The sequence below is a fragment of the Leuciscus leuciscus genome, assembly GCF_965113295.1.
Source record: "Leuciscus leuciscus genome assembly, chromosome: 24".
Lineage (NCBI taxonomy): Eukaryota > Metazoa > Chordata > Actinopteri > Cypriniformes > Leuciscidae > Leuciscus > Leuciscus leuciscus.
Genome location: NC_138723.1, coordinates 8,439,402 through 8,454,460, shown reverse-complemented (window position 1 = coordinate 8,454,460; position 15,059 = coordinate 8,439,402). Strand labels below are relative to the sequence as shown.

At 37.6% G+C, this 15,059-nt stretch overlaps 1 protein-coding gene across 3 annotated transcripts in view; it reads right to left on the bottom strand.

The window, feature by feature from the left end:
- adamts6 (ADAM metallopeptidase with thrombospondin type 1 motif, 6) overlaps positions 1–15,059 on the bottom strand; it is an 87,698-nt gene that overhangs the window by 56,442 nt on the left and 16,197 nt on the right. For all 3 annotated transcript variants that reach the window (XM_082157415.1, XM_082157416.1, XM_082157417.1), the window contains 3 exons: positions 9,690–9,733; positions 5,175–5,280; positions 3,341–3,487 (listed from right to left, as the gene is read on the bottom strand). In XM_082157415.1, the coding sequence (XP_082013541.1) occupies positions 3,341–3,487; positions 5,175–5,280; positions 9,690–9,733 (297 nt within the window). The remainder of the gene's footprint in view (positions 1–3,340; positions 3,488–5,174; positions 5,281–9,689; positions 9,734–15,059) is intronic.

Sequence of the window (15,059 nt, the reverse complement as noted above, 5' to 3'; positions counted from 1 at the left end):
CCTCGCTGGGGAGAAAGACAAGTCTGAATATGTCCTCTTGTATTGGAATACACAAACAAAGACTGTTTATTTTTTTTTAGAGAAAGACAAAAATGGTCACTTTAAAAATGGACCTGTTTATTTGACATGTCAACAAAACTTCCTTGGGTAAACTCATTACAGCGAGCACATATGCCAGCAATGAAAGAAAACTTAATGACTAACTATTTACAATATTTCAGCACAAAAACAAATAGTTGAATAGGAAATTACAAAAAAAATGGCAATCGTTTTACCTAGTGTTTGATCGATATCGAAAAATGTTAAGCTAGTGATAAGATAGATAACAGTTAGTTCTGGTCCTCTATTAATCTCATTGGACAAGCAGCATTCCAAGAGCACTGATGTCTAGTATAAAACACTTTACCGTTTGTATGTTTGTGTCCGTTTTTCTTGTTCGATGACACGCAATGGTTGATCCTGCTTTATCTTAATTTGGAATAATTTTCTTTGGCAAAGCAAAAATAGACAAAATAACTGGCCATGTTGTGTCTAAGGCCCTGTTTACACCTGTTATTAAGATGCGTTTTGGTCAATCGGATCGCAAGTAGACGGCGCTAAATACAGATGTAAACGGGTCTAAAACGTTTTGACCACTTCCAGAGGTAGTTGAAAACGTATTTGACTGGATTGCTTTCGTAGTGTAGAACCTCATGTGGTCGAATGTGTTCAAACAGCCACAAAAGACGCCTACTCTCCGCCTGCTGACCTAATGAGTAAACATTACAGGAAGTGCGCTAGCCAGACAGGATTTAAACTTTGTCGACTGGAGACCCAAGTTTGGTTTGAAGATGAAAAACAAACCCAAGCACAATGTTCTCTCACCATTTCTGATTTCTAACACACACTCACTCTGCTGCTCTCTGTATGTTTTCCTGTCATCTCCGGGTGCGTTCATAAGTAAATTGTGCGAGCTTATTTCGTCCATTAGATCGAAAGATCTGAAAAAGCCCATACATTTACCTGCCCATAGACCTTCCTCTAGAAGAAACCAGGACAGAATTGGTTGAAAGTGGACAAAAGAGACAGATTAAAACACCAGGTACAAATGGGAATGTGTCTCCGTCGTCTACTTGTGATCCGATCAACCAAAACGCATTAATACCAGGTGTAAACGGGGCCTCTAATTTAAGATAAGCGATATTAACTTGTCCAAGAACATGGTGGCTAATCCAATGAAATGCTTATTTGACAATTTTTACTCAACATTTTTCATTAAAATTATTTTAAATATTTGAGAAATGAAAGTTTATGTTTATTATATACTTTGGAACTGACATGATTCATGTTCAATCGGCCAAAAAGCATGTTTATTGGCCAATGCCGATCTCAAAATGAGCATATTTGTTCGATAGATCAGTCTAACAGTAATAATGACTACTGCAAAGAGTAGGCATTTTTCAAAAGCCTCTTTCTTTATTGAAAGTTCCTACTGTACATGTACAAACAAGTACACTGAAACAAGTCGGAATCTACAGCCAAGCACACCGGTTTCTGGCGAGAAAAGACCCAATCTGCTAGATGGGGATGTTGCGGAAATAGACTAGCATTATCATAGCAAAGCTGTTTTACTGCCAAAGATTACATCAACCTGAGATCTTAGAGAAGGCCCATTATTGATAGAATTGCTCGGTGCTAAGCAAATCCAAAAAAGGAAGGTAAGTATTCAACCTCAATCCAAAATGGTCACAGATGACACGGTGTGATTATACAACAGGGAGTTCATCCCAAACCAACAGAGCAGCGTTTCTTTGTGTTTGTGTGGGAAGTTGGCACACGATGATAAAGCTTCTGATGGCTGTGATGTTAATCTTCTTCCATGAGGTCATTCACCAGGAAAACTTTTTGACAGCCATGGCAACCACTATTCTTTCCTTTCGTCTTACGTTAGGCTAACAATTCAGAGTCCTGCCTATAACTGCCTACTACAGATCAACCACGCTCTCGTCTAGCCTTGAACAGACTCTCTTTCAAATCGAGCGCATTTATGTGGTTATAAAAAATAAATTCACAATTTTCCCAATTGTAAAGTGGCATAATGCATTAGTGGGAAAATAAAGAGTAAAAGCATAAAAATAATCTATCTGCATACTCTAAACTAGGGATGTGCGATTAGTCATAATTGATTTTCGGCTTCCAACGATTATGAAAAGATAATCAAGGTAAACTGATTATTAACTGACGGAATCTGCCCTATTACCTTAGGTCCTCCCCTGAGTGGTCTGTACACAGTCCGCCATGTTTATCTGTTACATCACCAACTGTGTTCATGTGAACTTTGTGTGTTTTTGACATAACCTTGTGTGTATTTGACAGTTTAAGTGCAATAAGACGTGAAAGACAAATTTGTTTAATACTCATAGGACGCGCTGTCTGACATCCAGGTTTCTGTGCTTGAGCTTCGCATGTGTGCGCTCAGAGAACCATATATCAGAAGTTTAGACAGATAGGTTTTAAAACGCATGCAGATAATAAACTTTCATGACGATGAAGAACTACAATGTCACGTGACCATGACAGCAATAGAGATTATAATCGAAACTAAACAGATGTTTTGTTTTAGGCAGAGTGTCCGAGGCACAAGCTGTAAAGGCGCCGTCCTCTTCTGGAAAGTGGGGCGGGGAGCAGCAGTTCATTTGCATTTAAAGATACATGCACGAAAACAAAAATGTTTTTCCTTCCACTCAAAAATTGGCATTTACAGGAGACGTAATGATTAATCTGTGGGGTATTTTGAGCTGAAACTTCACAGACAGATTCTGGGGACACCTGAGACTTATATTGCATCTTGGAAAAAGGGGCATAATAGGTCCCCTTTGATGTTAATATTAAGCAAATCCCAGCATGCATTCTCTTAAATGCATCAGGTATTGCAGATTTGCAGTTTGAATTAAATGCTGCTGCATACACCAGTATCCAGGAGGGTTTAGTAATTTACATATAGAAGCAAAAACTGAGAGGGAACAAAGAAGAGGGATAATAACATTGTCATAGAATTTTTTAATATGTATTTATTTGAAATAATAAAACATCGTTGAATGCACGAAAAAAATAATGGAAAGTTGGAATATTTTAAAGGAATTTGGGTCTTCTCGGGTCAATTCGGTAAAAGCACATTTATTTAAAGTTGGCATGAAACGGAAGTTGCAAAAGTCTTTTCTTCCCTATTGTCAAAGTTTTCGAACCCGCTCAGTTCTCAAGGTTTCCGATCAAATTGGACCCTTGAAGACCGCCAAAATTTAGATCATAAAATCTTGAGCATTACCGACAAAAGAAGCATTCTTCAAATCTTTTCACTTACTCCAAAAAGCTGGTGATATAATCCTTGCTGCAGGTTGACCAGGAGAAGGGGTTGGTGTTGGCTGTGATATGGGCCGCCATCAGCTTGGCTGTCTCGTGACCTTTGGTCCCGCAGGAGTTCCCGATCCCATCGTGGTTCATGCCGAAACTGCGAGACAAGCGGATCATGAGCTTTGATGGATCATGTCAATCACAAGGCCCACCCCGCAAACAAGCAACAAGCTTGGGCAGCTCTGAAAGATCAGGAGCGGAGGACATCTCCTTCAGCTAAGCTGTAAAGAGAGGAGAGGCTTTTTCTGACTCGGTAACAGCTGTGAGAAGAGCACAGATGGGTCAAAGGCCAGGGGCTGTCTGGAGCTCTGGAGGAGGGCGAAAGTTGTAATCACCACCCTGATCCCGGGCTGTCAATCAATAATTACACGTTTGAGCAGACCTCAATTGGACAGTCATCTCTTAATGAACCTGGCCTGCTTTTTCCCTTCCTCCAAGCTGCTTTCATCTGCTCACGGGCCATCGGTGTACAAGACTGCTGAAGCATTCAGCCACATTCCTTGCCGGCAACTCCACAAATACATCATTTGAGCCGTGCAAATTTTGTTCCCTTACATATCTGTCTGGATATTGTATGAAAAAGTTAGATCACCTTACAGCAAGACCTCGAAGCTTTCGTTGCCGGCCGGGGTCTATCCAAAATCCAAAATCAGTCTCTAATGCATATAACAACCCCTCTAACACAATTCCTCTGTGTTTTTTTAAGGCGCACATTTATGACATTTCACTCTACTCTCAATATAAATCAGTGCAGGAACCTTCCCCACAAGAAGTAGCGGCTATTTTTACAACTGATCCACAACAGAAGCAGACGCAAGACATAATAGAGGAAATTGCAATCTCGCTGAACTTAGCCGAAAAGCTACGTAGACCAATAGATCATGGTTATTTTTCTAAGCTTTCAGGATAGGGTTCATTTGTTCAGACTGTCATTTGCATAAATATGTGTGTGCAGGCAGTACATGCTTTGCATTTTGGCTTGAGGAATATACACAATAAAACCAATCCAAACACAAATATCCTACTATCCAAACAATCTTTAGAAAAAAGGGTTCACTTTACACCCTGAACGCATCTTAATCATTATTTTCAAAAAAAGTGTTTACATATATATTTTTTTAAGTATAAAAAGTATATATTTTTTACAAATATCATTACATTTATTCATTTATACATATCAAGAAAAGTTTTTCACACCACATGACCCTTTACAGCCTGAATAAACTGTGCCTTGTCATAGAAAGTAAAATTCTCTGACATTTTAAGAGATTTGTTGGCTTTGACTCAGTCATGAGGGTCTCCATGTATCTGCATGTTTGCACCACATGAACTTCATTTGGCAAATAAAAGTTTTTTTAAATGAATACTTTTCTTTACCAAGAATAAAAACAGAAGATTACATCAAAATACTTTTTAGGTTTTCTTTTAGAAAATGTCATTATTTGAATTAAAACACTGAGTCGTTGTGCTTATGCAGGAAAAATGAGTTTCAATCTGGCTTGCAACATTCTTGTATATATCTCCCAATTATTTCCTCTCCTAGGTTTTTGATTCTATGGATGAAAACGGCAACAACAACCAAAAAAGACCACAAAATGTATAAACTCACTGTAAACAAGACGATTTAAGGTTCAATTACTTTGTGAACAATAGAAACAGATGTTTGCCTTAGCAAACACTACTAATTAACAACAATTAACATTACAATGTATGTCTGGCTGATATTACTGTCACAAATGGTCAGCCAGAACACAGAGACAAATAGAAAGAGAAAATATACTTACTTGTGTCCGATCTCATGTGCAATAGTGAAGGCAGAGCCAAGGCCTATATCTTCATTAATACTACAGCTCCTCTCTGGCTCACACATTCCGGCTACGGACGCCAAACCTGGCCACACACACACACATACACACACACACACACACACACACACACACACACACACACACACACACACACACACACACACACACACACACACACACACAACACACACAAACACACACAAACACACAGAGATGAGGTCAGGTCAAGGTGTAGAAGTGCTACACTGAGTCACCACCATAAAATGAGATTCTTCACATTAACCACGAAACCACTGAACCTGAAGCTGGTGAAAAGTTTATGCGAAAGTTTTTTTAAATCACTAGGGGGTGGGTCAACACTGACGGCTAGACGATTAAATAAAAAAACAACTGATGTTGTAGCTGGAAAATGTCTAGACAAGGGGGTTAGATTTATAAATTCTACATCTGGTAACAAGGGACCACCTAGTAATGCAAGCCAGAGCTCAGAATTCAAGAAAACATTTCACTTTGCGCCCCCCAAAAAATATAGATGTTTTTATTATTCAAGGTTTCAAGAGACAAAGAAATCATTGTTTTCTTAATCCTGTTAAGTTTGTTTTGTTCCAAATGAGATTTAGTTGACAATTTTTGGATATTAGCGCAAAACTGACATAAGCTGAAATTTACTACTGACAGTGTTTTGGTCCCCAGCCTACAGGGACTTGGCTTTCTGAGAGGTTTGTACTTTAAGCGTTATGCTGCACTGTCATTTTCCTTGCCATAAATAAACAGGCCTGTTATTTAATGTGTATGGAATGAAGGAAACATTAAATCTACTCTGTTTTTATGTTGTAACTTTTGTAGCAAGCCACCTCTGTGTGGCAGCACTGGCATAGGGCACTTAATCTCATAAAACTTTCAAGTCTTTCTGTCCTCTGACTACATACACGATAACTGAAATGTAACATCATAATTGACTGATTTAAAACACTCTCCATAGACAGCAACTCGTAAGTCATTCAAACAACATTATGCGAAGTACAGTGGAGACTCGACTCACAATTCATTTAAATAGAGGTTTTGGTTAAGATGTTGATAACCTAACCTAAACAACATATTACTCTAGTAAACATAGAAACACACACACACACACACACGCGTGCACGCACGCACACACACACACACGCACAAAACCTAATTTTGGGCAACATAGTCAATTTTAATTAGATTAAGCAATGTTTTATCTGTATACATTTTAGATATTTAATATTAAAGAATGAATTTGCTGAAAGTATATTTATGAGTTATTTTTTCTCCTATTATTTTTTTCCACTGTGTTTGTTCTGGGATTGGCTTCACCACAAAAATCTGGCAGCTTAATTGTGATGATACTGTGAAATACTACAAATACTTCAAATAAAAATACTTTTACTTCACTCAAAATTGAAAAATGTAGAAATTCAGAGAAATATTGGTAGCTCTTTTCCACGCAAGTGCAATTATTGGGGCTTTCAAACATCAAAAAGAATCCAACCACAAAATTATCATAACAGTAGGCCATACGACTTGTGCACTATATTCCATATTTTTTAAGCAATAAGAATTAACTAATTATTCTTTTAATTGTCCTAAAGAAGTCTTAATTTAACATCATGTCTTACAAAACACATCAGATGTTTCTTCCTGACATAGAAGAAGATGGAGCAAAGATTGAGTCTTCAAGTCTCAAAGCCAGCTGCTTCTGTTAAGGGGAGGGGGTTCCCTTGAAGCTATGAAGTGGGGAAATGGGCTTTTGCAAAATCCAGGTGTCTCTTAGTTCTTTTTTCCCCCTCTGCCCAGCCTGGGAGAGAAGAACAATTCTCACCAGATTACATCTGTTGGTGATTGGTGAGAAAAAAACACACAAAACCCTAAAGGTAGATGTATGGAGGACCATCCAAGATCTATGTACTGTAGCCTGCTCTGGCCTCTGATTGGATCAAACATGTGGTGAGTAGTTTATCTTTGCAAACTGAAATCAACAAGGAGACCTTGATCCTTTAAAGGTAAAAGTGCCTACTTTTGGGGGCTAATAATATTAAATAGGTTCTGCGCAAGAACTAAAAGAACAATAAGTAAATGTCAATTTTCATTTTTGTGTCACATCCATTGCGAGACGTGAGAACCAAGGGTGTTTGGGGTCTTAACACGTCTTGAAGTTTGAAAATGCACAGGTTCATTTCAAATTTAAGAGCCATGTTGGAAAATTATCTGTGAATAACTTAAATTCCGGTCTGACCCTCATATATGACTATGGATGTTTACCACAAGTTGTATAGACTCATCTTATGATACTTTTGTGCTGCTTTTTTGTCCTTTTTGTGTTATGGCTTGACACAATGTTTTCATTGTATATGGAAAAGTTTAAAACATGTATGCCAAGTTCTTCGACATGCATTCTTTGTATTCCTGTTGGTTTCATATGGTTTTAAGTAAAAAAAAAGTTTCTACCATTTTCTTCAGTTTAATGAGTAAACAGTAATAACATATTCTTTACACTTTGCAATACATGTAAGTGTACACATTTTAATCATGATATTCAAAAAAGTATGTTTTACAAGTATAATGAATTCATAAACATCATTAGGTTTTGTGGAGTCGAACCACATGACATTTTACAACCTGAACTAACCGTGCCTTAAATAATAATTCACTGTAAAAAATTATATGATCAATATGTTATTACAACATATGTTTTTATATTGCTTTAACTCATCAAAATAAGTTGCAATTTCCAAATATTCAACAATTTCAGATTCAAAATATTTTTAAGTCAGTTTAATGTAATTTAAGATGAAATGGCTTAAACATCCAAGTTGTACTTTATTTGTACTTGTACTTTATATTGTACTTTATTTAAGACAGCAACTTTTTTTGTACAGTGTTCATAAAAATGGTCAAATTATGTAATAATTTAACAGTCTTCAGGGTTATTTTTGGTTACACTTTATTTTAAGGTGTCAGTGTTACAGTGTTGTAATACATTTAAGTACAGAGTAATGTTAATTAAATAATGTACTTCATATAGGGTCAGGGTAGGATTAGGATTTGGTTGAGGGTTAGTTGCATGTAATTATGCATATTTTACTGTTATTAGTATGGTAAGTACATGTAACAAAGACAAGGTAAATAAAGTGTTACCGTATTTTTTTTATAATACTGTTTCCTGCAAATTGGTTGCACCACATGACATTATTGTTCGCACCAAGTGGGCTGTTTAAATATCAATAAGCAGTTTTGTTTCACTTTATGCTTCTCGATAAATATCAAAAATAATTTTAATTCAGAAATTAAAATCATGCTATATTAAAGATGTATTAACTGAAGAAAGAAAGAAAGAAAGAAAGCACGTCTGAACCCTGTTCCACAGAGAAAAGGTGAACAAAAGAAAGTAATAGAGATTTGGAATGGCATGAGGCTGAACTACTCCTTTAAAGTTGACAATATAACAAAAGAGTATTGAAAAGGTCTAAACCTGACCTCCCGGTGGGCAAAATATTATTAAAGATATTGAATCCTAATATGGGATACCAAGGGAGGCTTGTGACTGTTTGGGAGCCATCGCTCCAACAAAGCACTTCTGGCCTCTTTATCTTCCTTATCCAGAGGCCCAAACAAGAGCGGACATGCAAATCAAAGGCTAATAAGACACCGACTGGAGGCAAGAAGGGTAAAAAAGGAAAGCGATACAGGATATAGAGGGTTAGTGGGCCCAGGCTGACTCGAAAGCACACTGGTGGGGCTTATTTTCCTAAGCCGAGGGTCGCGTTGGTATTATCCCCACTCTGCGATGACCCCCAGAGGGCAACACGTTGACCCGAGATCATGGTGATGCCTCTGGGTGAGTGGGGGGTGTTGAAGTGGAGATGGAGGTGGAGAAAGAGGAGGGGGGGGCAGCAAGGAAGCAGAGCAGATGCCAGGGCAATTAAAGGGACCCGGGGAATGTGACGAATGCGGTCAATCTGTCAAACCACCCCTGGAGTCACAATATTACTTCTAAGATATACGGTTCAGCCCTGGAGGAGGCTGGTTCAGATAAGACAAGGCTTTGACAGACCATTTAGGGTGTTTGCTTTTTCCTCAGTTATCCCGACTTCTTTAAACTGTTAATTCTTCTTTTATCATGTTGTTCTCTGTTATGTATTGTATAGTCTCATTTTCTTCACTCCTTTTCTTTTTTGGCTTGCACAGGGGAGGGGTAAACACCTCCGTCCCATAGCAGACAGAAGTGGGAATGTTAGGAAATGAAACAAGAGACAGCGGTGTCTGTAGAGGCAGGCAGGCATTGAGCCATGTTTGAGCTCAACGTGAGCCAAGCAGCTCAATAAAGACAGGGCAGTGAAGTCTTTCTCAAAACTCACGCAGAATTATTTGTTACACCATTAAAACAAAGCATGTAGCATTTGGCGTTTAGTAGCGTATGTTTAAATCGAAGAATATTTGGTTTTAGGATTCATTTCGGGTACTTACCGAGAGTACCGCAGGGTTTGTTCTTATAGGTGCAGATGTCATACCTAAGAGAGAAAAGAAATCAAAAGTGAGGTCTTTAGATGACAGAAATTCATTGGTTCTCCATGCGGTAACTTGTGAAGAAAACATGAATGGTGTTTGCCCGTGCAAAACTCGCTGGCCAGAGAGTTCGAATGGGGTTGCTAAGGTGTTCTGGGTGATATGATTTGACTTCTATGATATTCTGTTCCCGTAGATATGACCCAGGACACTCCTATGCTACAAAGTCCACAAATTTTTTCGCCCATTTTATCATCTGCCTTGTGAAAATCATAAGTATTAGCACAACGCATTTGCCCATTATGCGATTATGGTTCATGTCCGTAACTAGAGTTGCACCGATCGAACGGCCAGGGACCGGAATCGGCCTATTTTCCACATGATCGGCCCGGACCGATAACCGGTCGGTCAGTCTCACGTCTTACCGATTCTGAGCCGGTCCATTTTGTTGCCATCGGCACAGGCAATAACGTCAGCTGAGCATTCTCCTCACACACCAGCCTCCCCTCACTCACTCAGTATTCAGTTAAACACAGTCAGTTTTGGAACCTAATTAGTTGAGAAAGATAACGCATGTCGTGTAACAGTATATTGGATCTGTGCATAAACTCTTAAAGTGACTAATAAATCTGCTGCCGTCTGTCATATTAATCAAAGAACAAAAGACAAAGAAAATCACTCGCTGCTTTTTAAACTAATTTTAACTTAGTTTTGTAACTAATTTTAAGCATTAATCTGTATTTAATTTTTACAATGAAGACTATCCAGTGTTATTTTACATTTGATTACTTTAATTTCTGTAGTATTTCTTTATTTTATATCACAGACACACAAATTATCACAGAAGTACCACGATAAACGTTTATAGGGCATATAAGTACAATAATGTTAATATATCAATGAAACACGGTCATCCGATGCACGCTGCCATGTTTGTTTTCCTCAGGTGGCTGAAAAAATGTCCTCCTGAGGATTTCGCTCAATTTCAAGTTGGTCACACAATGCCACACTGGTCAACAGAAAGCAGCTCGATCTGACAGTGTCTTCTGTGTGTGCTGTGCTTTATATATCACTACACTAATGACAACAGAAAATGGACATTTTATGCAAATATGCAAATATGACCGCACCTTAATGCCAAATATTCAAAATCTATTTCCCACATTTTATTGACAGCATCCATTATAACTTAACATCTGTTTGTGATTCTTCCCTTAGTTTTCTTTTTTGTGTGTGTTGTTGTTGTTGTTTATTTTGTAGCCCAAACCCTTTCTTTTCCCCAATGGGACTTGTCATCAGTCGGCTGACGATTTCGACGGCAGGCCTATATGAAAGAATGCCAAATATTTTCTTATTCCCCAAATGGGGCATTTAACACCTCCTGAAAAATATCACAAGCAGTTTGGGCTGTTGAGTATTGCCAAAGGCAGGCAGCCAGGCTTTGTTTGACATTGTCCTCAGCGCAGAGGAAAGACGCAGTGCCTGATCTGAATCATATTAAACTATCTTAGAAGCTTTGTGTTTTGCGTCAGGGGCTTGGGTTGGGGGCGCAGACGTTATGCACGTATTCAGTCAGACTGGTAGTTGGAAAGTTCCTATCGGCCTTCTATTTTGGTGTCGATCTGAAGATATCCATGTGCTCTGTTTACTGTGGCAGCTGAAAAGGGTCAGAGGAGCCAAAAGATCTTTGAATCTGGAAAATCATACTGGAATATTGCAGCCAAAAAAATAAATAATCAAAACAAGGGTTTCTTTGTGCTCCTTTGCACAGTTTATAAGCAAGTAATACGCTTCTTAAACAAATTATAAATTGTGAATTTTTTTTATTTACTGTGAGATCATGCTCATATAAACTTGATCACAATTTCTTAAGAAAATGTGAGTGGTACTTGCCCATGCAAAACATTCTTGCACAATACTAAGGTGTTGTGAGTGGTTGCCAGGGCGTTGCTATGCAATTACTAAGGTGTTGTGAGTGGCTGTTGCCGTGCTGTGCAGTTGCTAGGTGGTAACTTACTTAGCCAAGTCGAAAGAGCCCACCCATAAGTCTCTATGATAAGTCTGGCCGCTAGATATTGCTCAGAACCTTTCTTCAGTGTAAATTTATAGGTTTTTTTTGTTTGTTTTTTTATCATTGTAAGTTCCTCAACAAGCTCTGTGATTTCAAGTATCATTTATGTCATAATGCTGTGTAATTTCAACTTGTCCCTCTTGAGGAAACTACAATGGATGTAAATGGAGCCAATTTGTTAGTGTTTCAATAGTAGAGCCACAATAAAATTATGTGCATCTCTTATTAAATCTCTTATTAACCTCTTCTGTGTAAAGTTATATTCAATCTTACAACTTACAATCTAACATCTAAACCTATAAAATGACCGTTTAAATTGGCAAGCTTAAATGCACAAGTTTTAACAGAATAATTAAATCTAAGTGACTTCATACAATCTTAAGCTTCACATTTCTGCATTTAAACCCTCCATAAAATGGCCCCTTTCACTTCCATTGTAAGTGCATGACTGTAAACTTAATTCTCTTTTTTTTTTTATAAGAAAATGAAAGATGAGTAAAAATTTCTATGGTAATCTAACATTATGCCACAAATACGGTCGATTGAACTTGTACTGAACCCGGAATATTCAGTCCTGTACTCAACCCGCTATAACAGTGTTGTAATGGTGGTACATGCCTGATAATAAACTACATAACATTAGCATGACATCAGATTGCTAAAGCTGTATGTATAACTAATACATTATTAAATTATTAAACTCTTATCTGTTAATTCAAACAAAACAGCATACTAAACATCAGAGTAAATTAGATGGAAGACTAAATGTGTGTGTGTGACTGACCCACTGTTTCGCTTGATGTCTAATTGATGTATATACTGTACTGATAATTCAATAATAATAAAAAAGCAATGTCATACACAGCATCCACAAGGAATGATGAACAAGGTCTCTGCCTTGAAGACAGGCTTTTAATGTATTAGAAATCCGAGGACAATGCAAATTCAATTTTAGTGGCTCCCTCCTCATCCCACGACTCCCCGAGCAGAGCAAACTCACCAGCATTAGGTACTGTCTCATGAAGCTGGCCTCATTTGGACATCGATTTATTTTGATTTAGTTACTTTAATTTCCCTCAGCTCTCACAGCGGATCGTGTTCCAAACAAGCAATATTGCATCTCGCCGTCATGCTCCGGCCAAAAGTCTAGGACTGGAAAAACATCGCCGGAGAGGTCAGAATGGACCGTCCGTCAGGATGATGTGGTCTTTATCCTGCTAATATTTCTTCCTCATGCACCCGCAGCGATGCTGCAGCAAATGTGGCAAATTACAAACTACTGGAACTTTAGGACACTTTGTAAACTATGGAAATGAACACGTTTAGTAATTACCTATAAAACAATAATTCTCTTGTAAACTTCATACAAGCTACAAACTTCATATATGACCAAACTACATAGTGAATATCACAAAGTGTGCTATATGAGGAATGTTGTATGTTGCTGCAATTGTGAAAGTTGCAACTAAAATTGTTGCATAAAGTTTACGTTTAAAATTGTGATAGTTTGCGACATTTATTAAAATTGTAATAGCTACAATAGTTTAGAGATTTACTATAAATAGGATTCTTGCGTTTATTAACAAACTTTTTAAAAGTGTGATAGTTACGGTAATACTAAAATTAAGATAATTTTAAAGTCCCCCTGTGGTGAAAATCAAGCTTTTAATGTTGTTTATATGTCTATGTTTTTTTTTGTTTTTTTTTGTTTTTTAATTAAGACAAACCATGTGTAAATTCATAAGTCTACACCATTGCTGAGTATTTTCTCCTTAAAACTGCAGTGAACCAAAGACAGTCTCAAAAACACGGTTTGATGGTGTTTCTGACAAACTACCTTGTAACCAATCAGGGGTGCGTTATCCCGAACAACGACGTTACCCGCTGCTTAACTACCGTAGTCCGATGCATCGTTGAAGAAATCAACTAGCTAGTCACGACTGTTTCCCGAAACCATATTGTCGCAAATTGGTCGTTCAACCACGTTGGTTAATGATGTCACGCATGTGGAGGAGTAATAACTTATTTTAATGAAACTGTTTGAGATCGAATTAACGCTAGTTGTTTTGATATAAATTACAGACTTGGCATTTGAGAACTATTTCTAATTTTTCTCAGTTATTTTGCTTAATTTCCAGATTCAATCATAGGCTCGTTCTTACATAGTCGAGCACGTTCACACATGCGCACTCTTCAAAAACGGTGCTTTAAATCTCTTGACAAACTAAAAGACGTAAATTAATTTTTTATATATTCTAAATTAAAGACACAGGTTGTACTGAATGTCAGTTTGCTTATTTGGCTCAAGATAAGGATTTATTAAGTCCACATGTCATGCAAACTAGAAACTATGCTTCTAACCACAGGTCGAGAGCTGTCGTTCCACCCACACAATTTTGCGATGCTTTTTGCGAATGTTCGTTGGAACGATGGTTTCGGGAAACACAGACTCGTTGATCTATGCTGATAACGATGGAACTTGCGAACATAGTTAGCCAACGATGCTTTTGGGAAACGCACCCCTGGTCAACATGTGATTGTCAACGAGTGGATCTCTGAGCTGGTGCGAGTGAGTGGAGGTGGGGCTCATTTGCATATTCATAGAACCACGTATACTAAATGAGGCAAGGGTGTAGAGTTACATTCAAGCTATTTTAAGGCATGAAGACATTTTTTTTTTTTAAGGAAAAACGTTTAAATATGTAATTTTGATGAGTTTAAGGGATAAAATTGACTACAGCGGGATTTTAACAACTTACAAAGTTACAAAAAATTGCGAGAGTTGCAGCAGTTTACAAAGTTTACTTGAAATATGATATTGTGGTTGTTTACATACAGTGATATTTTAGTTAAATATAGTACATTTCATAAACTATTGTAACTATCACAATCATAAACTACAGCAGCATAAACTACCACAATTTTAGTAAACTTTATAAACTATTGCAACTTTTCTGTTACGGGTCTGATTGCAGCAATTAGGAAACAGGATCTATATGCAGCAGTCTTTATTAATCATAAACTCAAACTTACAGAAATACTCAAAATACTAGGAAACCTCTCACACGGGACAGAACAACCAGGCCAATACAAAATACAAAACACAGGGCTTAAATACACAGGGACCTAATCAAAGAAACAGCTGACAAGACTAACGAGACAATGACTGATTAATGTGTCCATGGCAACTAAGGAGTGGCGGGAAAAGAACAAATGAACACAGGAAGTCCAAACACAAACAGAACATGTAACATTTTGAA